The sequence below is a fragment of the Schistocerca piceifrons genome, chromosome 1, assembly GCF_021461385.2.
Source record: "Schistocerca piceifrons isolate TAMUIC-IGC-003096 chromosome 1, iqSchPice1.1, whole genome shotgun sequence".
Taxonomy (NCBI): Eukaryota; Metazoa; Arthropoda; class Insecta; order Orthoptera; family Acrididae; genus Schistocerca; species Schistocerca piceifrons.
The window spans coordinates 1,058,444,159-1,058,466,314 of NC_060138.1; the positions used below are offsets into that span (position 1 = coordinate 1,058,444,159).

A 22,156-nucleotide genomic window follows, 5' to 3' on the forward strand; every position below is an offset into this window, starting at 1 on the left:
TTTTTGCTTCGACTGTAAAATTTTCGAATGGAGATTACTATTTTTGCCTCTAGGCACCTCATTTACTCTTTGTGCTTACTGCCTGTATCACTACAGTGAATTCCTCAGTTGGTTTTTGATTGGGTTACGGTGGACGTATGCAGTTCAGTTTTCATTTGTCTGTTGTTACTTTGTGCGCGTCTTTCGAGAGCACAACAACAACAACGACAGTGACGACGACGTACAAACATACGACGTTTGGTTTTATCACTGAACTCAAAGCAACGAGGATGAGAGAAACTCATTACCCAGGGGGGCTGCAGAGCTTAAGTTCCCATTCAAGAGACGGATCATCATTCATAGTGTCCTACGCCCTCAGCCCAGGTGGTGTTTGAAGAGCTTGGGAATTTACAACAGTACGCTGGCGCATATAGCCAATGATCCGACGCTGTGCGCCGACACCTGTATTCCAATTGGTTCAAATGGCTCTGAGCACTTCTGAGGTCATCAGTCGCCTAGAACTAAGAACTAATTAAACCTAACTAACCTAAGGACATCACACACATCCATGCCCGAGGCAGGATTCGAACCTGCGGCCGTAGCGGTCGCTCGGCTCCAGACTGTAGCGCCAAGAACCGCACGGCCACTCCGGCCGGCTCTATTCCAATTGTGGGCTAAATTATAATGGGGACTATTTCTTCTACCAGGAGCATCCTAACATATTATCCATAACATTGATGCGATCGAGCCACTTGTGTCATGGAGGCGGGCAGTTTGCAGATGAATAGCGCCATTTTAGTCGTTTGGTCATGTTCTTCGCAATTTCCCGTCACCTTCAAACCCCGAACGGCGCCACTGATATTGCTGGTTGACAGCTCAAGCAAATGATTTACTCCAAAGCAGTGTCCTTGCATTCCAACACCACAGTGGCAATACAAAGGCGTCGAAAACAATAGCATTAAAGCGCCCACCCCTTTCGTGCCGCTTTCCAGGCAACGAAACCAAGGAAACGGGACAGAGCTATAGGTTCTCCGCCCGGAGGTCATCGTCTCGGCTGTTTTTCTTCTGCGATTTCTTGATAACCGTATCGAGACACAAGTCGCTTCGTCTTCCAGCATTCATTAAGATCGAAAAATTTTGATTACATAAATATACATTGATTTTATGAGTTATATTACTGTTAACGACATGCTCAGAGGATCAACTGGAGTATGTATATGGGAGAAAGACGAATGCATGTCTCTGAGAGAATGTTACTGCATGCTCTACGAGTATTCACGACGTCACTTAATTCGGTAGTCACCATAGTCGTTTCCATGTAGTACTGTTCTTGCTTCATCAATGTAGTCAGTTTGTTGGGCGGACAATATGTGGGAGTCTTGTGTGTTTCGCAAGGAACACGTTTTCCCCAACACAGTTTGATATTATAACCTAATATACAAAGATTTACAGATTAAAAAAACTTTTGTGATATTTACAACTATATTCCGATTTTAGCGATATTTGTTGCAGTAAATCGTCTTCTGTACCGTCAGTCGCTGTACCTGTGGAGTTAAAATTGCACGCAATTACCAAGTTTTACTAGTTAGTGTTTATTGTAACTAGGGATGTGCTAATGTAACTAGGGATGTGCTGAACTATTAATTACTTGTAGTTAATTACAACGTTCCTGTTCCAATCATATGATAGGTTCCAGAAGCTTGTTGATTGTTAGCTCTCACTTAGAGTGAAGTACGCTGAAACCAGTGAAGTAGTTCACATCATTTTAGCTGTTTTTTCTATGTTGCATGGTTAAGGAAATCAATATGAACTTTGATTCGTTTAAGATCCATGATGACTTCAGCAAACAATAACTCACTATGTTCCTTCTACACGCGGAAGTGAATGTAAAATAATTGTACTTCCCTTTGCTACAGTGTATCACGTTTGCATAATACACGAGTACAGGACTGACTCACAAGAGTGTACTATAGACTCTAAGCTGCAAGCGTTCCCTCGACGAAACTGTGGAACTGACTGCGCAGTGGAACTAAGTACCTATTAATTGTTACCAAAGAAACGAATGCGTTCCAGTAGCGAGTAACATCCTATCCGCGCCTATCGTAACTCTTAGTCTTGTCTGCAATAAAACATTTATTGCTAAATGTTGTAGGCGCAATAACATCCTGGCCGCACGGAACTTTCTGTGCGTAGTAGGGTGCGATATAGAACTCTGATGCTTTCTGCTACTGTGGCACGGCACGAATTGTATTGATTTGTTTGAAATTTTAGTGACAAGAAGAAAAGCATTGAAATAAAAATTGCGTACTTAAAAAACATCCAAAAACAAGGTGAATGATGAAAACTCGATTTGCCCTTTATTTATTTCTTTCTTTATACGGTGCAGCGAGAAACTTATTATTTTTATAATAGGTACGACTCAGTCAAGCGATTATTTTAATAGCTACGTTAAATATTCGCCTATCCGCAATTGTAACAGATGCTCTGTGGATCATAGGTCTAATACTATAAATATATTATGTGAAATGAAATTTGTGTCTTTGACTGTAAATGGGAGATTAATATCCTGAAGGAAAGTCAGAATTCAAGAACATATAATTATCTGCTGATTTTTATTGAAAGACAGGGTCATGTCAATCTTAACGTGACAAATTCAGTTACTTAAAGACATGAGCTCTTATTTCTGTTCACTTTACCTTTCAACTCCTTATACTGTCGGAGCTACTTTTCAGCTTTCGATGTAGTGTATTTAATATGTAATACAGTGTTCATGTCTTTGCCACACACATTTTGAGCAGAGGATTTTCCTACAGTGTTCTCGAGGTCTTCAACCAACACTCCCGTTGCCAACTAACAAATGTTACTTAATACTTGTGAGGAGTCTGGGAAGGTAGCTTTACATACCTTAGCCTCCAGCGTCTCCAGTTGGGCCATTCGTGGCTGCAACGGCACCACGCCACCGCCCTGCAGCGCCGTCTGCAACAGAAAACAACGCATCAGCTGCCATATGAGGAGCGCAAGCTGCAGCCGCAGTGATTACACGGGACTAGGGGCCGCTCACCGTTTCGAGATTACTGTTGACAGCTTCATTTCCTACAGACAGCTCTTACAAGGTTGCTAGTAACATGTTGAAACAGCAATCAAGTTTCTCATCCAAGAAGTACACTACTGGCCATTAAAATTGCTACACCAAGAAGAAATGCAGATGATAAACGGGTATTCATTGGACAAATATATTATACGAGAACTGATATGTGATTACATTTTCACGCAGTTTGGGTGCGTAGATACTGAGAAATCAGTACCCAGAACAACAACCTCTCGTCGTAATGACGGCCTTGATACGCCTGGGCATTGCGTCAAACAGAGCTTGGATGGCGTGTACAGGTACAGCTGTCCATGCAGCTTCAACACGATACCACAGTTCGTCAAGAGTACAGACTGGCGTATTGTGACGAGCCAGTTGCTGAGCCACCATTGACCAGACGTTTTCATTATCCTGCTGAAATTTAGAGTTTCGCAGGGATCGAACGAAGAGTAGAGCCACGGGTCGTAACACATCTGAAATGTAACTTCCACTGTTCAAAGTGCCGTCAATGCAAATAAGAAGTGACCGAGACGTGTAACTAATGGCACCCCATACCATCACGCCGGGTGGTACGCCAGTATGGCGATGACGAATACACGCTTACACTGTGCGTTCACCGCGATGTCGCTAAACACGGATGCGACCATCATAATGCTGTAAACAGAACCTGGATTTATCCGAAAAATGACGTTTTGCCATTCGTGCACCCATGTTCGTCGTTGAGTACACCATCGCAGGCGCTCCTGTCTCTGATGCAGCGTCAAGGGTAACCGCAGCTATGGTCTCCGAGCTGATAGTCCATGTTGCTGCAAACGTCGTCGAACTGTTCGTGCAGATGGTTGTTGTCTTGAAAACGTCCCCATCTGTTGATTCAGGGATCGAGACATGGCTGCACGATCCGTTACAGCCATGCGGATAAGATGACTGTGATATCGACTGCTAGTGATACGAGGCCGTTGGGATCCGCATGGCGTTCCGTATTAACCTCCTGAACCCACCGATTCCATATGCTGCTAACAGTCATTGGATCTCAAACAACGCGAGCAGCAATGTGGCGATACGATAAATCGCAATCGGGATAGGCTACAATCCGACCTTTATCAAAGTCGGAAACGTGATGGTACGCATTTCTCCTCCTTACACGAGGCATCACAACGTTTCACCAGGCAACGCCGGTCAACTGCTGTTTGTGTATGAGAAATCGTTTGGAAACTTTCCTCATGTCAGCACGTTGTATGTGTCGCCAACCTTGTGTGAATGCTCTGAAAAGCTAATTATTTGCATATCACAGCATCTTCTTCCTGTCGCGTCTGTAGCACATCTTCGTGGTGTAGCAATTTTAATGGCCAGTAGTGTACAAATAAAACTGGTCACACTCAAAAGGAGTGACGATCAACTTGTAATCTTGTTACTATTGGCAATCTTTTTCTTTCATTCATGGGCTTCCGGGTGCCCAGTTGCCAGTCTCTGGCCCGCTAGTGTTTCCTGTCCGTGTACCCTTTGCGATATGAGATGGTGCATAAGTAGTTGGTGCACAAGTTCGTAGCATTTTCCCATCACTTTAATAAACACAACCGATACGCATAATAAAGATTTTTGTCATTAATGATATATTCTCCTTCAATATTTATAACTGTCTGAAACGCAGGGGTAACTTCTAGATTCCGCGACTGTTGAAATCATGTGGTTTTGAGGCGAAGAAGTTTTCGAGGAGAGCATTTTCATCCGGATAGGAATCTTTGAAGATTGTTCGATAGAAAGCGGTAGGGGTGACATTCTGAGGCCGCAAGATCAGGTGAATAAGGCTGGGTGCAGAATGACTTCCCAACCCAACTCCTGTATAGGGTTTGTTGTCAGCCTGGCAGAATTTGGGTGCTGTTATCGTCTATTAGCATCACTTCACGCAGCCTTCCTGGTCGCTGTTCTTGGACTGCGTGAGCAAGACGTCTCAGTTATTGACAATAAATGTCAGCAGTGATGGTTACACCTCGGGGAAACCATTCGTAGTACACCATGCCGTCGCTGTTTCACCAGATGCATCTTTTGTGGGTGCACGCAGGCCTTTCTACAGGCAGTTGCTGCTTTCTTTGGGCAAAAAAGTTCCTTTATTTTTCTTGTTAACTTATAGACACCATTTCCCGTCAACAATAACGATAGAGGATAGGAATGGCCGGTGTTGTTCGCGAGCCAATTAATGACGACAAGCAGAGATGCACTTATGGCCACCTGCTGATAATTTTTTTTTTTTTTTTTTTTTTTTTTTTTTTTTTTTTTTTTTTTTTTTTGCAAGAGCATGCTGTACCCATACGCTCGATCTTTGAACCTTCCTCATTGCATGCGAACGATAGCACGATGTTGGAATGTTCACAACTCATCACATTTGCCAGTTCTCCAGTACATTAGCGTGGATTTTTTGGGTTAATGCGTGCAAATGATCTTCATCAAACCGTGAAGATATTCCTGAACGTGAAGAGTCACTAAATTCAAAACGATCCTCTTTAAAACTAGAAACCATTTCCTTGCCGTGCTCTGTCTAATGGCATTATCCCCATGCAAGGCGCAAATGCTTCTGGCTGCCTTTCCTGCTGGCAATGTTTCGTTCGTTGATTTCGAAGACCTATTAATTTATACACGGTAATCACTATACCGAACAACTAGTATGTTCCGAGACGTTGTGCGGATGTATTTTACTTCTCGTTCGCTGATGAGCAGAGCCGATTTTGTTTAGCCCAACCAAGGGAACTAAGTGTGTGGTAAGAAAGTGGCGAATCTGGTTTTAATTGCCTTGCCGTAAGCGCAGTGTTGCTTTGTTTTTGATTTTTCCGTGCTCATTCTGCGAAGAGTAGATAAGTAACAACTGTAAAACTTTACACCAAGTGCTGTACATTAATAATTTTTCCTGATTAGACGCTTGACGAATTTCACTTAGACTATTAGTAAACAAATTCCCCCCCCCCCTCTCCCAGTTCTCTAAAGAATAGAACTCCCGTGCATAAAACAGCTTTAAAGGTTTAGTTTCTTTAAAGATGAGCTAACAAGTTACATATTTGACGTTAAGTATGTAAGCGAGAGAAAGCTTAGGAAAGTTGTGAAACTACGAAAGAAATTTGTTGGAAGCCGCGAAGTGCTCTCATTATCAAACACTCTGTGAGTTTAGACTGCGTAATTAGAGCTCCATTTTAAGAAAAAGCCTAGTTTTTCACACAGTCAATGTTTATGACCTGAAATCTCCTGCAGTCGCAAAATGATGTAATTTTGCAGGTACATTCAGTGGTGTACAAGGCGTATCATAATTAATGGCTTAAATACATACAGTTGAAAGAACGCGATACTAGAAGCAAAAAAAGTCTTGGTAAACACACGGTCGAAAATGCATACCTTAAGAGCTACGAGCAATTTTTCATCTTCGATACCATGAAACAAATCTCTCCTGCTGAAGTTCTTTGCTCTCCTTATTTTGGGAAGTGGTAGTATGGACCAATATAAGCCAAAAATGTCCAGCAAACATGTGCTCTAAAACGCATACCTTAAAAGTTACGAGCACTTGATCATTAGAAGAGTTGTGTTTCAAAGCAGCTTCGCAGCGTCATCATAAATAAAATGTTAAAGCATTTCCTTACCTGTAAATCAAAAGTTCACTAAAGAATTCAAATGAAATATCCGGCTAATCTTATACCAGTTACTTGTTGAATCATATGCTGTTCTTTCTTGCTCTGCGAGTTTTTTCTTTCCGTGCTTTTTTTTCCTTTCATAACAGTGCATACTTTCTACTGCACGCCTTCTGCATCTTTGCTACCAAAACCCAATTTTTACACTTAGACTCTACTGATAAGATTTGGTAATCTCCAGAACGAAACACATTGATTGCATTTTCGTATAAATATTCCGTCTGCCATCCTCTTTCGTTACCTTTGTTCTCGTAATATTCCCCAAATTAGTTACGTTGCTACGTTATGAATGGTATCGTTTTTCTCACTGTTCCGTTCACCATCGCACCATGCTGGAATGCATGTGCAATTGCGCGAATATTTCATTCACTCTACAGCCGTGTCTATTTCAACTCCACGGAATTTTCTACGCAATACTCAGATCTGCCACTCGATCTTAGGCCTGCGGTGAGATGTTACGGTTCAGTCTGTCATTGTCCTAGGGTTTTCAGCACATTTCTAGAGGTACCGGTAGTATTAGCAATTTGATACTGAGCATAGCGTAACCGCAGTCTAGATTCCTAAAATAAACGACTGTCTCATAATTAAATAGTTGGACTGTGCTATTTTGTGAACTCAGATATAATTGTATTTCCGCTAGGCTACCTCTGAATGCTGGACTAAGACTCAAACAAGGATCGATATTCTGTGACGAAGGAAGGTCGTGAACACCCGAGTCATCAGTAATAGTGTGATGTGGAGAATCTGTCACGAAATTCGTTCACATTTCCTTAAGGCCGCCTCGGAAGTCGAAAACAGAATGATAGCACAGCGATTCGAATTCCACCCATATCAGATAATAGTCTATTCCTTCAACCACTGCAGCACTTACCTTGGTAACGCTCTTCCTAGACAGACCAAGCAGTTGAACTGCCTGAGCCGTTGATTTGTTTTAGGGCTCCCAGCAAATGTTCACGACGAGTTATCATTTGAATATATGTGGCTCTCTAACACATTCTTTGCACTCCATGTAATTTGGGGTGCAGTTGCTGGCATGTTTGCTGTCGATGTAGGATTGTGTAATGGGATAGCATCATTTGCCCTAATGGGCTCAACTTTAACCAAATATGACGATCACCCCATGGTTTGGTACGACTGAGGGCATCACATCAGTCCACAGCTGGTATGATCGTCTGCGTTAAGGAAACTTAGTAGAGTGATTATGTCTCCCAACCTCGTGTGATTATACAACAATAGTGCCAATCCAGGAGTATGTCAACGATGATCTACGGATCAGTTTGCAGTTTTACAAATGTCATTCCGAAGGAAAAGGATTGACTTTGTTGACACGTTTTCTTTGTCTTGTGATACCAATCCATTTATAACATCATGTTATGCGTGCACAAGATATGATGTGTCGGAGACTTCTGTATGCTGAGTAATCTATGCAAACATTGTAGAAAGTGGCATGGGGCAATACGATAATTTCTCATCAGTAACATGATTTAACAGTTTTTCATCAACTGAAAGACTCAACATTTATTAAAAATTTTAACTTAAGTTTCGGGTAGATATGTTTCAATTTCTGATGCTATGAAAAGCTTATGATGATGCAGAAAGATAAGCTTGCAACATCATCACTAAATTGTTCCATTTTTTTCTGTCAACAGAGAAAAAAAGAGAGAAGCGAGAGGTAGAGAGAGAGAGATTTCATTCAAGCATATCTTGTACTGTTCGTACATTCTCTCTTCTACTACGTTACTTTCAGGCTGTCTTTGCTGAAATAAATCTGTAGACAAAACGTCTTATAAGCATAAGAAGATTGTGGGTGATAAGTAAAGGAAAGCTAATTAATTTGAACACCACAGTGATTCACCAACACTTGTCCTATTGAGTATGGTACTTGTCTTCCTGCTACCTGTTATCGGGCTTTACCACCCACATAGTTAAATGGAAAATTAAAGATGCATGTGGGACATGAACCATCAAATAACTTTTCATATTTCACGTACAAAAATCATTGTGAGAGAACCCGTTTTTATAAATTTGGGAAAAGAATCTCGTATAGAGGACAGAAATAGATTATTACACAAACGTAAAAAAGAACGACATTACAAAATGAAGTTAAGCAACTTAATTTATTAAACCTCAACAAACACTTCATACAGAGAGAATGTTTGTAGTATGGTTATAATGGCCATTTATACTAAAAACTAATATAGGGCGGAACAATTTTTAGAATTAAAGCTAAAGTTTTGAATTAAAAAAAATGGTTCAAATGGCTCTGAGCGCTATGGGACTTAACATCTATGGTCATCAGTCTCCTAGAACTTAGAACTGCTTAAACCTAACTAACCTAAGGACATCACACAACACCCAGTCATCACGAGGCAGAGAAAATCCCTGACCCCGCCGGGAATTTTGAATTTCAGAATAATAAGAAACAGGAAACGCTTTAATGTGAAAAGTGTGCAAAAGCAAAAATCTCAAAAAAGGAAAAGTTACAAGTGTTTAGATATCTTCAAGAAATGTTGTGAATAGATTAAAAAATATGTAACAGACCAAAGAATCAGTAAACTGGAAAGAGCATATGAGAACAAAAGTGTGATATTAAAGCAGGATATGTTTATAGTTAAGTTAGAATGTTTATATGTATATGAAAGATTAGAAAATCGCAAACTGAATGATTTAGATGCGATGTAGAGAAAATGTTATAACAAATAAGAAAGTGCGGTTGAGAAATGGGAAGTAATTGTGAGATTTATTTTAATATATAGAACGTATTGGAGGTAATGGTAAAATGAGACAGAGTCTTTGAATGTTACAATAGAATGAAAAAGATTAGATAAAAAATTGAAAAATTGCTTATTTCTGGAAAGATTTAAAAACAAGGCGTTATGGAGATTACGCCTAAACCCTTAATTCCTGAATAAATTTTTACACGAATGAAAAAAATTAAAAATAATGTCGCTGTAGAAGTACCCAGAACACTCAGGAGACGGCTGCACGTTTCACAAGCTTTGGTAACCTCATTCAGAATCTGCACTTACCGGCACTGGGGCTGAATCATTGGTATGATGCGAGTTCGCGCCACTTGGCATTAAAGAGTAATAGTAAAAGACGCCAGGAAGTGCTTAGAAGCAAAAAGAGAAAGATCACAAAAGCTGAGATCCCAAAAGTATGAAACGACCAAGAAAGAAGAGCAAATGAAGTGCAAATGTGATCATAGATGAAGAATAGGATCACTAAAACAGTAACTATAAAGTGTCGGTCTACTGTGACTTTCTTGCTAGACAAAAAAGATCCCCAGTTCAGCAGTGGTCATTAAGGTGCACATCAGTGTCCCTTATTGACGTAATTCTCTGTAGCTGAATGAAATATTTTCCACTGCAGCATTATTTGTGATATAACTGCAGCAGTCGCTTTCTGAAGCTCTTATTCACAATAAAATTAAAATACCCTTTTGTCCAAAACCATTCAGTAGTCATTCACGTTGAACATTAGAGGCTACAGAATGTAAAACTCATAAAATATATGTTAGAACTCGCAAAGCAAATTCAAGGACGTAGCATTTTAAGTATAGAATTATACCATAGGTACTGTTGGTCTCTTGACGCTTTACAGGGAGAGTCGCTAACAGTTCATGATAAACTGTTACGTCGCAACTGCAAACATCCACCGATGCAATGCAGAATTTCTGTTAGCACAGACGTACTCTCTTTTGTGCTAGCATCACGATCTCGGTACAGGTTCGAATTTCTAAATCTAGTATCGTCAATCTCAGAACAAATCACGTGTCTAAACTATGCGGTAATGAAATTGAAATGGCAATAGACAATCTGTACCTGTGGTCCAGTAGTTCATTACGTGGAGACGTAAGGAATAGAGTATAAATCACAGTTCTCGCGTATCCCGTAGTTTGCTGTCTCCGTGTAACTAACTAAATTGGCGCAGAACAAAACACCGTACCTTGTCATAATGCGACGGCAAGGTCCAGCCACTAGTGCAGCACATCGCATACCTGGACGATAGGTCACATTCCAGCTAGAACAAAGACCTCCATGTAAACGTGAGCTTCTGATAATTCACATATTAAAACCGTATACCTGAGAAAATCTGTAAATAATTGTATAGTTTTTTTTTCTGTGTGCATCTCTGTGGAGGAAGAGGCAGTCTGTGATGTATTACTCTCTCGAAATTTCTTTGGGGGAATCACTCAGCTGACAGATTTCATTCACAGAAACGGCCTGAACAAGTAGTTCCATTTCGTTAACAAGAGCAGCACTGCATTACGGCTAGCGGCTACTGACCTCTCGTGGGTAGTTTCCTTAACCACTTTCGAACCGATAAGCACGTGCTCGATAATGTCGTTTTCATATCGCTTGTCTATGCTGCGGAAACTGCTCTTCAGAAGAACGAGGGTGTCAGTAGTCTATAATCTATTAATACATTCATCTGTTTCTTATTTAATATTGTTGACTCAAGCGCCAGTTTCAGGCACCAACGTGCTACATTTGCTGGTAAGGATGCTTATGGAATGTCGTCTCAGTTATGTGACTGGATTTGTGATTCCCTTCGTAGTAATTGACGGAAAGTCATCGAATAAAACAGAAGTGATTTCTGGTGTTCCCCAAGATAATGTTATAGGCCCTTTGCTGTACCTTATCTATATAAACGATTTGGGAGACACTCTGAGCAGCCGTCTTCGGTTGTTTGCAGATGACGCTGTCGTTTATCGACTAATAAAGTCATCAGAAGATCAAAACGAACTGCAAAACGATTTAGAAAAGATATCTGAATGGTGCGAAAAGTGGCAGTTGACGCTAAATATGAGGTCATCCGCATGAGTGATAAAAGGAACTCGTTAAGCTTCGGTTACGCGCTATAAATCAGTCTAATCTAAAAGCCGTAAATTCAACTAAATACCTACGTATTACAATTACGAACAACTTAAATTGGAAGGAACACACAGAAAATGTTGTGGGGAAGGCTAACCAAAGACTGCGTTTTATTGGCAGGACACTAAGAAAATGTAACAGACCTACTAAGGAGAGTGCCTACACTACGCTTGTCCGTCCTCTTTTAGAATACTACTGCGCGGCGTGGGATCCTTACCAGATAGGACTGACGGAGTACATCGAAAAAGTTCAAAGAAAGGCAGCACGTTTTGTATTATCGCGAAATATGGGAGAGAGTGTCACAGAAATGATACAGGATTTGGGCTGGACATCATTAAAAGAAAGGCGTTTTTCGTTGCGACGGAATCTTCCCACGAAATTCCAATCACCAACTTTCTCCTCCGAATGCGAAAATATTTTGTTGACACCGACCTACATAGGAAGGAATGATCACCACGATAAAATACGGGAAATCAGCTCGTACGGAAAGATATAGGTCTTCATTCTTTCCGTGCACTATACGAGATTGGAATAATAGAGAATTGTGAAGGTGGTTCGATGAACCCTCTGCCAGGCACTTGAATGCGATTTCTAGAGTATCCATGTAGATGGAGATGTAGATGCTGAGTACCAAAGGATGCCATCAGCTTAGCGGTTGTGAACTTCATACAAGCTTCTGCCCCCTCCCCCCATAAATATGATCGCATAGCGGTCTCAAGCAAAAGATGTAATAAAATGCACAATAATATAGGTAAATCCGCTTTTAAAAACTAATTTTGTTACAGTTTGATCACGCTGTAGGTTCAGATGACGATGACGACGAGAAGTACGGAAGAAATCGGACTTATCCTTATTGAAGGAATAATCGCCACTGTTACCCGGGCCGGCCGCGGTGGCCGAGCGGTTCAGGCGCTCAGTCCGGAACCGCACGACTCCTACGGTCGCAGGTTCGAATCCTGCCTCGGGCATGGATGTGTGTGATGTCCTTAGGTTAGTTAGGTTTAAGTAGTTCTAAGCTCTAGGGGACTGATGACCACAGATGTTAAGTCCCATAGTGCTCAGAGCCATTTGAACCATTTGAACTGTTACCCGAAAGCTCATTTGCTTCGATTGTCTAATGTACCATAGCTCCATCCTCTCATTTACCTACGTGCTTCAAGAAATGCACTCCTGCCACAGCTCTCAGTTATACCTAACGATATCTGTTGTTCGACTATTTACAAACAAATATGAACCATGCTTTTCTGCTATGCCGATTACCGTTTACACGGCTTATGTCTCTTCTATTTCGAAGTGTTGATTTCCATATCCATGTTACTACACGGCTAATCCGGGTCATGGCTCACACTTCATCGTGCACAACCCCAGCTGCAGGTGGCTATCTAACGCCCTTCAGGGAAAACGAAAATTTGATTTCCAGTATTTCATATAACTACTGCCCCAATTTAATATGCTGTCATAATCTTTTCATTAAGATCTATAATCTTAAGTTAAAGGTTTAACACAGTAAGTCAAATGGTTCAAATGGCTCTGAGCACTATGGGACTTAACTTCGGAGGTCATCAGTCCCCTAGAACTTAGAACTACTTAAACCTAACTAACCTAAGGACATCACACACACCCATGCCCGAGGCAGGATTCGAACCTGCGACCGTAGTGGTCGCGCGGTTCCGGACTGTAGCGCCTAGAACCGCTCGGCCACTACGGCCGGCGCAGTAAGTCAATTTGAGGCAGCATAACTCATCGCGCATACGATACCAGACTACTTTACGCACCCAGTATTTGAGACTGAGAACACTTAGCGACTGCTAACAAACCCTAAGTCCGCAGCTCGTGTTCTAGTGGTTGCCGTCACGGTGGCTCAGCGTTTTCGGTCAGAGGGCTGGCTGCCCTCTGTAATAAATAAAAACCTGAGTGAAGTATTCAACGATCAACCAGAGGACGTGTCATATGACGTCCGCCCCGGCCAACTGCCGAGTGGAAAAGAAAGTGTTTATCGTTGCTGCCTCTGGATCACGGGGTCGTGGGTTCGATTCCCCGCCGGGTCGGGGATTTTCTCCGCCCGTGAATAGGATGTACGTGTTGTCCCCATCATTTCAGCACCATTCGGGAAACCGGCGAAACTGGACAGCGAGAAGATTGGGAATTTGTACGGGCGTTGATAACCAAGCCGTTGAGCGACTCACAAACCAAAATCATCATCACCGTCATGTAATTTCAAGCCTTTTGGAACCTACTTCTCGCTGACAGCCTCCACAGAAAAATGAAAGGAAAAGAAATTGTCGTGTACTATATTTTCGCTGTTCATGCAATAAAACTGCGGTATAAGAGACGAATTTGCAATTTATTACCTCTTTACTACTAACTCCATTCGCAACACACCCACGTAGGCCATTCAAATGTACCTGCAAAATTACATCATTGTACGACACAGGAGATGTGATGTCGTAAACGTCGAGATGTCTGAAAAACTAACTTTTCTTAAAACGGAGCACAAATTACCCAGAGTATATCATCCGGTGTCTGATAATGAAAGAACTTAGCGACTACCAACAAACTTCAAAATAATTTCAAATCTTTTCTAAACTTTTTTCTCACTTACATGCTTAACGTCAGATATTTTGCACCTTCACTCATTTGTAAAGTAATTAGAAGTTTGAAGCTGATTTATACTTGGAAATTTGATTCTTTAAAGAATAGCGGTTTACTGGTTAAATATAACACCCATTATAACAATTGTAACAAATGTGTCTGCATGAATGTAACGATGAAATGCGAAGAATATCTCTTCAGAAGTTGTTGTTGTTGTGGTCTTCAGTCATGAGGCTGGTTTGATGCAGCTCTCCATGCTACTCTATCCTGTGCAAGCCTCTTCATCTCCCAGTACCTACCGCAACCTACATCCTTCTGAATCTGCTTAGTGTATTCATCTCTTGGTCTCCCTCTACGATTTTTACCCTCCACGATGCCCTCCAATACTAAATTGGTGATCCCTTGATGCCTCAGAACATGTCCTACCAACCGATCCCTTCTTCTAGTCAAGTTGTGCCACAAACTTCTCTTCTCCCCAATCCTATTCAATACTTCCTCATTAGTTATGTGATCTACCCATCTAATCTTCAGCATTCTTCTGTAGAACTACATTTTCAAAAGCTTCTATTCTCTTCTTGTCCAAACTATTTATCGTCCATGTTTCACTTCCATACATGGCTACACTCCATACAAATACTTGCAGAAATGACTTCCTGACACTTAAATCTATACTCGATGTTAACAAATTTCTCTTCTTCAGAAATGCTTTCCTTGGCATTGCCAGTCTACATTTTATATCCTCTCTACTTCGACCATCATCAGTTATTTTGCTCCCCAAATAGCAAAACTCCTTTACTACTTTAAGTGTCTCATTTCTTAATATAATTCCCTCAGCATCACCCGACTTAATTCGACTACATTCCATTATCTCTTTAGAAGTAAGATTACAAAAATAAATGAGTAAGAACTAATGTAATTAATCTTTAGTTGAGCTGTATGGAATGTAATTACCATTTATGTTATTGTGATAGGTTGATCTAAAGTGTTCTAATGACACTAACAAAGAATGGTTTATTGCTGTAGATTGCTTTGCGGATATGACTCTGGAACGTCAGTATCTATCTACATCTACATCTATTTCTAATTATACGCTGCGGAAGTCACTGCACAGTGCATGGCGGATGGTACATCGTACCAATATTACTTCTTTCCTATTGCAGTCGTGTATGGAGCGTGTGGGTTGGCGGTAAACTTTCTTATCTTATGATCACTAAGCGAGATGCTTGGTAATAGCAGGATTATCGCACACTCTTCTTCGAGTAGATTCTTTAAGTTTAGACATCGGGGGATCGCAAGAACTACCTCGTCTTTCTTCCAAGCATCCCCAGTCAAGAGGACCTCTGTCATTTTCATATGGTCTAAGCCGACTTCTTATGATTTTAGCCGTACGTTTTTGAATTTGTCAGGGTGTATACGACCCGGGACAACCGGGAAAAACCCGGGAATTTTTCGAAATTCCGGGAATTTTTCATTGTTTTAGCTTTCATTAATTTTTTGTAATTTTGACCGGTAAGAATTGATTCTCTAGCAAAGAATGTTACTGTATCCTGCTACTGGAGAATGATACTGCAGCAATAAAATATAAACGAGAAAAAAAATAAAACTTTAGTGGCAAAGGAAATGCGCCATTTATAACAACAAAACACCGTGCACGCACAAGCGTCTGCAAACAGCAAAAATATGTCAAACGCCTTAGGGCGAAGACTATGTAATTCTTCGTAACAATAAACTGTTTTCAATGAGCGTGACATCACGACTGTTTACATTAGGTTCGTTTGACCAGTTGCCAGTGGGCTCACGCGCATGCGCAGTTGACTCCCGCATGAGCAGTACCTTCTCCCGCTTCGCGTTGTATCGCCAGTGAGCAGTGAGCAGCAAGCAGCCAGATGCTAACGGGAAAAATTTTTCTCGCACGCCCTAACTGCCAGATTCGCGCATGCGCAGAGTTGTCTGAGGTATAGTGGAAGGAAGTTAGTCTCCACGTGACCCGTGTTTGCGTTAAGTGATTTCGCTATTTCCTCTTGGTTTACAGCTCCCACGTCAAATGAAAACAAAACGGATTTCTGCGGCCGGGAGCTATCAAGTGAATTATAATACATTCTCGTAATTACGGAGGGCAAAAATATATTATTAGTTTCAGTTTTCTGATTTTATTTTATTTCCAAATTATTAGCAGTCAAGCATTTTTGGCCTTGCAAAACAATCAAGTTATTTTTGTCAGTTTGCTAAAGAAATTTGGCTTTATTAATATTTCCGCTGAGGCAATCAATTTCTTTGAAACAAAATGTTTCGTTCCACAGTATTGGCTAGTTCCAACTGTTCGCTGAATTTCAAGTGCACGTTATAATCTTCTACCATGTATGGCAAAATAAAGAACCAAATATGAGATAGTATAGTACTGGTACTCCAAGAAAATTTACACCCCAAAAACCACACTGAAAAGCTTAATATCAGATGGGACCTACTTCATTGTGAATCTGGAAAAAAACGATGTGCATCTCGAGCTGAATTATGCCTTTTAGTATGGTTTACGAAATTCCAATGCTTTTGGAATATCCTCTGATGTCCTGTTTCTTTTATGGCGTAATGTAAGCTCTCTTAGTGCTTTGTACATACGAACATGCGGGCTTCCTACACCACTGCAGCTGCCCCCGTGCAATAATGCGTTTTCTGGCGCTCTCTGGCAACTGCTAAATCGAATCTATTTCCAACCGTCTCGGGATAGTATTGCGAACCGTGGTTCGAAAGGCGTTACTTTCAAAGTAAATTTCTTTTTACGCAAAATGAATTATGTTACGTGTGAGAAAGTGGGATTAATTTCCCTTGCTCCTTGCTCCAACTACCATTCCGCATTCAGAGTCTGTTAATTCCCGTCGTGCGACCATAATCACGTCGGAATCCTTTTTACATAAATCACCTGAATGCAAATGATAACTCCGCCAATGCACTGCCCTTTTTATACCTTCTGTACGCTACACTACCGGCATCTGTATATGTGTATATCGCTGTCCCATGTCTTTCGTCGCCTCAATGGATAGTGTTCACGTACTCAGTCGTAATACGTCGAATATGCATATCTACATCTACATAGATGCTACGCAAGCCACCGTGCGCTGCGTAGCGGGGGTACCCTGTACCACTACTTGTCATATCTCCCCCTGTTCCACTCGCTAATAGAGCAATGGAAAAACGATTGTCTGTACGCCTCTGTATGAGCCCTAACTTCTCGTATTTTTTCTTCGTGGCCCTTACGCGCGATATATGTTGGCGGCAGTAAAATAGTACGGCAGTCAGCTTCGATTGCCGCTTCTCAAAATTTTCTCAATAGTGTTTCTCGAAAAGAACGTCGCCCTTTCCTCTAGGGATTCCCGTTGGAGATCCCGAAGCACCTCCGTAACACTTACATGTTGTTCGAACCTACCGGTAATAAATCTAGCCGCCCGCCTCTGAATTGCTTCGACGTCTCCCTTCAATCCGACCTTGTACGGATCCCAAACACTCGAGCAATACTCAAGAATAGGTCTCACCAGTGTTCTATATGCGGTCTCCTTTGCAAGTGAACCACTCTTTCCAAAAATTCTCCCAAGAGACCAATAAACCGAAGTCGACCATTTCCCTCCCCGACCACAGTTCTCACATGCTCGTTCCACCTCGTATCACTTTGCAGCGCTACGCCAGAAATTTAAACGACTTGACTGTGTCAACCAGGACACTAGTAATACTGTATCCGAACATTCTTCATCCTATTCATCCGCATTAACTTATATTTTTCCACATTTAGGGCTATCTGCAATTCATCAGACCAACTGGAAATTTTGTCTAACAAGGGGAGGCCGCCAATTGTGAAATTCAGATTCGATTCATACTGTGCATAATAAAAGCTCATGGCCAGAGGTGTAATGTGGCAAAGCACCAAGATGCACTTCTCAACCGTTGTGGAGAAAATCGACAGTTAAAAGAAACCGTTGCGGTGAAATACTCTCGACGATTAATAATTTTCTACAGCGACGTGGCGCAGCGGTAAGCGCTCGGGTTCGTAATCCGAAGGTCGCCGGATCGAATCTCGCGCCATGCAATTTTTTTTTATTATTAGTTTTTTGTAATTCAATATATATATATATATATATATATATATATATATATATATATATATATATATATATATATAAAGTATTAATGAATTGCTTATGCATGTTGGTGAAGGCGGATCGCTCTCCAATTGTACCGCCTCCATTTTTTCCTTTTTTTTTTTTAACAGGGTGTACCAAAGCTCTCCCGTCCGCACTGATTTTCGACAATGTTATAAGTTTCGCTAGGGACCGCATCTACCTTCTTTCGAAGTTAGCAGGCAACCACGCTGTTATGCGGCGGCTCGTTTCGGCCCATTCAACATCTGTCATTCAAGTGTAACGAGCGAGTAACGGAGTTTATATTTCACACCTGCCACAGCAAATTTGTGTTCGTGGGGTCTCTATTCTAATTCGAACGTTTGACTTACGCTATACGTATTCGTTTCGGAATATCGTTTCTACGTCTTCCGTTAACTATACGTGGTTAACATTATGAAGACAATTAATAACATTTGTGAAATACAACTTTGTTTGCGGAAAACATAATGATTTTCGAAGTCGCCAGTTTTTCCACGACAAACGACTTACAACAACTTATTATATGCATAATTGTTGCAACTGATTGCCGGGAATTATATATTGAATTATAAAAAACAAATACATAAAAAAAGATTGCATAGCGCGAGATTCGATCCGGCGACCTTTGGATTACGAACCCGAGTGCTTACCGCTGCGCCACGATGCTGTACAGATTTATTAATCGTAGAGAGTATTTCACCGCAACGGTTTCTTTTAACTGTCGATTTTCTCGACAACGGCTGAGAAGTGCATCTTGGTGCTTTGCCACATTACACCCCTGGCCATGAGCTTTTATTATGCGCAGTATGAATCGAATCTGAATTTCACAATTGGCAGCCTCCCCTTGTAAGTCGTCTTGAGTCTTCCTACAGTCACTCAAATTCGACAACTTACCGTATAGGGGAAACGACTGTTTCCGGGCCTGAGCTTCTTAGGATTATTTGGTTGTTTAATCATCACCTACTTGCCCATCATCCGTAACTATAACCATTCAAACACCCTTTATGTTGTGGGACTACCTTGGGGTACACGTCCAGTGTTACCTTTAATTCTCAGTATTTCTCTTCCGTTACCTGCCCAGATAGCCGTGCATGTAAAAGCGCCAGGAGGTGCGCCGCGACGAGGGTCGGTGTGCTTACAAGCCTGGACATTGTTTTTAGGCCGTTTCCCACATTTCATTAGGTGAATACCGGGCTGGTACCCAAGTCCCCCTTCCCCCCTTAGTTACACGATTCGCAAACATTCAGAAAGCTATCGCTCAGTTTTAAATGGCTAATACCACACGCAGACAGTTGGGGTGCACATATGCCGCCCCGGGATGAGGGGGTTGTAACGGGGTGGCGACAACAAAGGCATCCGGCCACCCGTAAAATTAACCACGCCAAAACTTTTACTAACCACTCCGACTCTGCGCCAGTCCATGACTAAGGCACAAGAAAAAGAATAATATTTGTCTCCTTTAAGAATGACGTTAATGGCAAGGAATGTAAGGGCACTAAAGCGGAACTACGATGCGTTAGAGGAAGCAGCAATAGAAGTAGGTTTAGAAGTAAACATAAACAAAACAAAGTATATGGTGATCGGGGAGCCCAATATAAACGGACAAATGAATTAGTAACGAATTGGAAATAAAATGAAAGAGTGAAAGCATTTAAATATTTCGGTTTTGTAATAACGGAGAACAATAAAGTAGCCGTAGAAATTCAAGAAAGGATAGCGAGTGGAAATCGTTGCTGTTTTGCCTTGCAGAATGTATTTAATTCCAGGAATGTTAGTAGGAATACAAAAATCAAAATATACACGACCATATTAAGACCTATAGTAATATATGGGTTAGAAGGCTGACTATTGACATTAAAGGAGGAGAACTGGTTATTGAGATGGGAAAGAAAGATCCTGAGAAGGATTTTTGGAGCAGTGAGAGAGGAATATGGCTGGAGAGTAAGGACAAATGTAGGAAGCAAACACTTCTTGAACAGATGGATATTGTTGTTAAAATTAAGGAGGGAAGAATAAGATGGGCAGGATATGTACAGAGAATGCAAGTGGAGTGTCAAAGTTTTCATGGGAAAACCTGGCGGGAGAAGAAGAGGTAGACCCAAGAAAAGGTGGCTGGACGATATGGAAGAAGATCTAAAGGCGATGGGAATAAGAAGTTGGAGAAGGAAGGCAATTGACAGAGAAGAATGGAGGCAGGTGACACAGGAGGCCATGGTTCTTCAAGGACTATAGAGCCAACCAAGAAGAAGAAGAATGACGTGCTGTGTAATATTTGCCAAGAAATTTTAATCAGTGCAAGAGAGTATCGGCAACCACTGGCAGGTCGTGCACCTCGCAGCAGCGAAGCGAGTGGTTGCGTCATGGGCGGTACCGGGCACGCGGAGAGACTTGTTTCCGCGGCGCAGACAGTAGCCGTGGCTGGGCCGCGCCGTGAACCTTGACCCCTGCACCTCGTGCTGCCTGCCTGCCCTCTTCGCCATCACTACCGCGGCCGCTGTCTACCGCCCTACACTAACATGGGAGCGGCGCTGTTGCGTGGCTCGTCTCACTTGTCTTAAATGAAAATCTGAAAATCTTTGAAACATTGCTGACCCACAGATCCTATTGACTCACATTACCACCACCAGCAACTAGAGTTTACGTATTTCACCTTATTTTCAGAGGTCAAATATTGTTTGTTGTAGTGGACTGACAAGACAGCCAGTCCACAGTGACGGGTAACCGAAAGGCACGCGCTTAAACTCAAGCAGGCTGGCGTGAGGTCTGAAACAGGATACGTAATGAATGCTATAAAGAAACGTACGTAGCTTCTGGAATACTTAACTTTAATCCACAATTGGTGAACATTGGTTTTGTTACTGTACATGCTTCATTAGATACATAGCAAAGGATAAATGGCGCCTTGCTAGGTCGTAGCCATTGACTTAGCTGAAGGCTATTCTAACTATCGTCTCGGCAAATGAGAGCGTAATTCTCAGTGAACCATGGCTAGCAACGTCGGCTGTACAACTGGGGCGAGTGCTAGTAAGTCTCTCTAGACCTGCCGTGTGGTGGCGCTCGGTCTGCAATTACTGATAGTGGCGACACGCGGGTCCGACATATACTAGCGGACCGCGGCCGATTTAAAAGCTACCACCTAGCAAGTGTGGTGTCTGGCGGTGACACCACATTTGTAAAAAAATTGCAGCACCGAGAAGGTGGCATGTGATTGTATTTTTTTTGTTTTTTTTTTTCGTTTTGCTTCAGGGCGCAAAAACAACGAGGGTTATACGCGCCCAGAACCGTAGAAAAAGGAGTTAAAAGCGACTACACGTTAGGCACAATCGTCGGAAGGAAAGACACCTAAAAACAGGTACTTAGAGAAATGTCCAGAAAGTACGCCATAGAGAAACAGAGGTCCTGAACTAAAGATTAAATGTCCTTCGCCATATTGCTACACGGATACAAAGTAAAACGCGGTCGACAGCCCGCGCGTCGCTCGCTAAAGCGGCCGATAACTCAGCGTAAACATAAATTGGAACGTAGTGGTTAAAAAAGGGAAATGGCGAACCTTCAAAGGTTGAAGGCAATGACCACAAAGTGGTGGGGGAGCACTACTTAACAAATGGCGATGGCTAAAAAAACAGTGCCCAATACGCAACCTAGCTAAAATGATCTCCTCTCACGGCGAGAGGGCGGAGAGGAGGTCGTTGAAACTCCTGGGAGAGGCTTAATTTCCCTTGTAATGAAATTTATTTCGCAGATTACGAATATGACAATAGACAAATAATTAGAATTACAAAACTGTACATGGACACTGAGCGT

The 22,156-nt window shown here is 41.8% G+C and overlaps 1 protein-coding gene across 1 annotated transcript in view; it reads right to left on the reverse strand.

The window, feature by feature from the left end:
• Nucleotides 1-22,156, reverse strand: part of LOC124796726 — a 1,132,495-nt gene that overhangs the window by 162,125 nt on the left and 948,214 nt on the right. Inside the window, exon 5 of the mRNA XM_047260718.1 lies at nt 2,884-2,955. Coding sequence (XP_047116674.1) covers nt 2,884-2,955 — 72 coding nt within the window. The remainder of the gene's footprint in view (nt 1-2,883; nt 2,956-22,156) is intronic.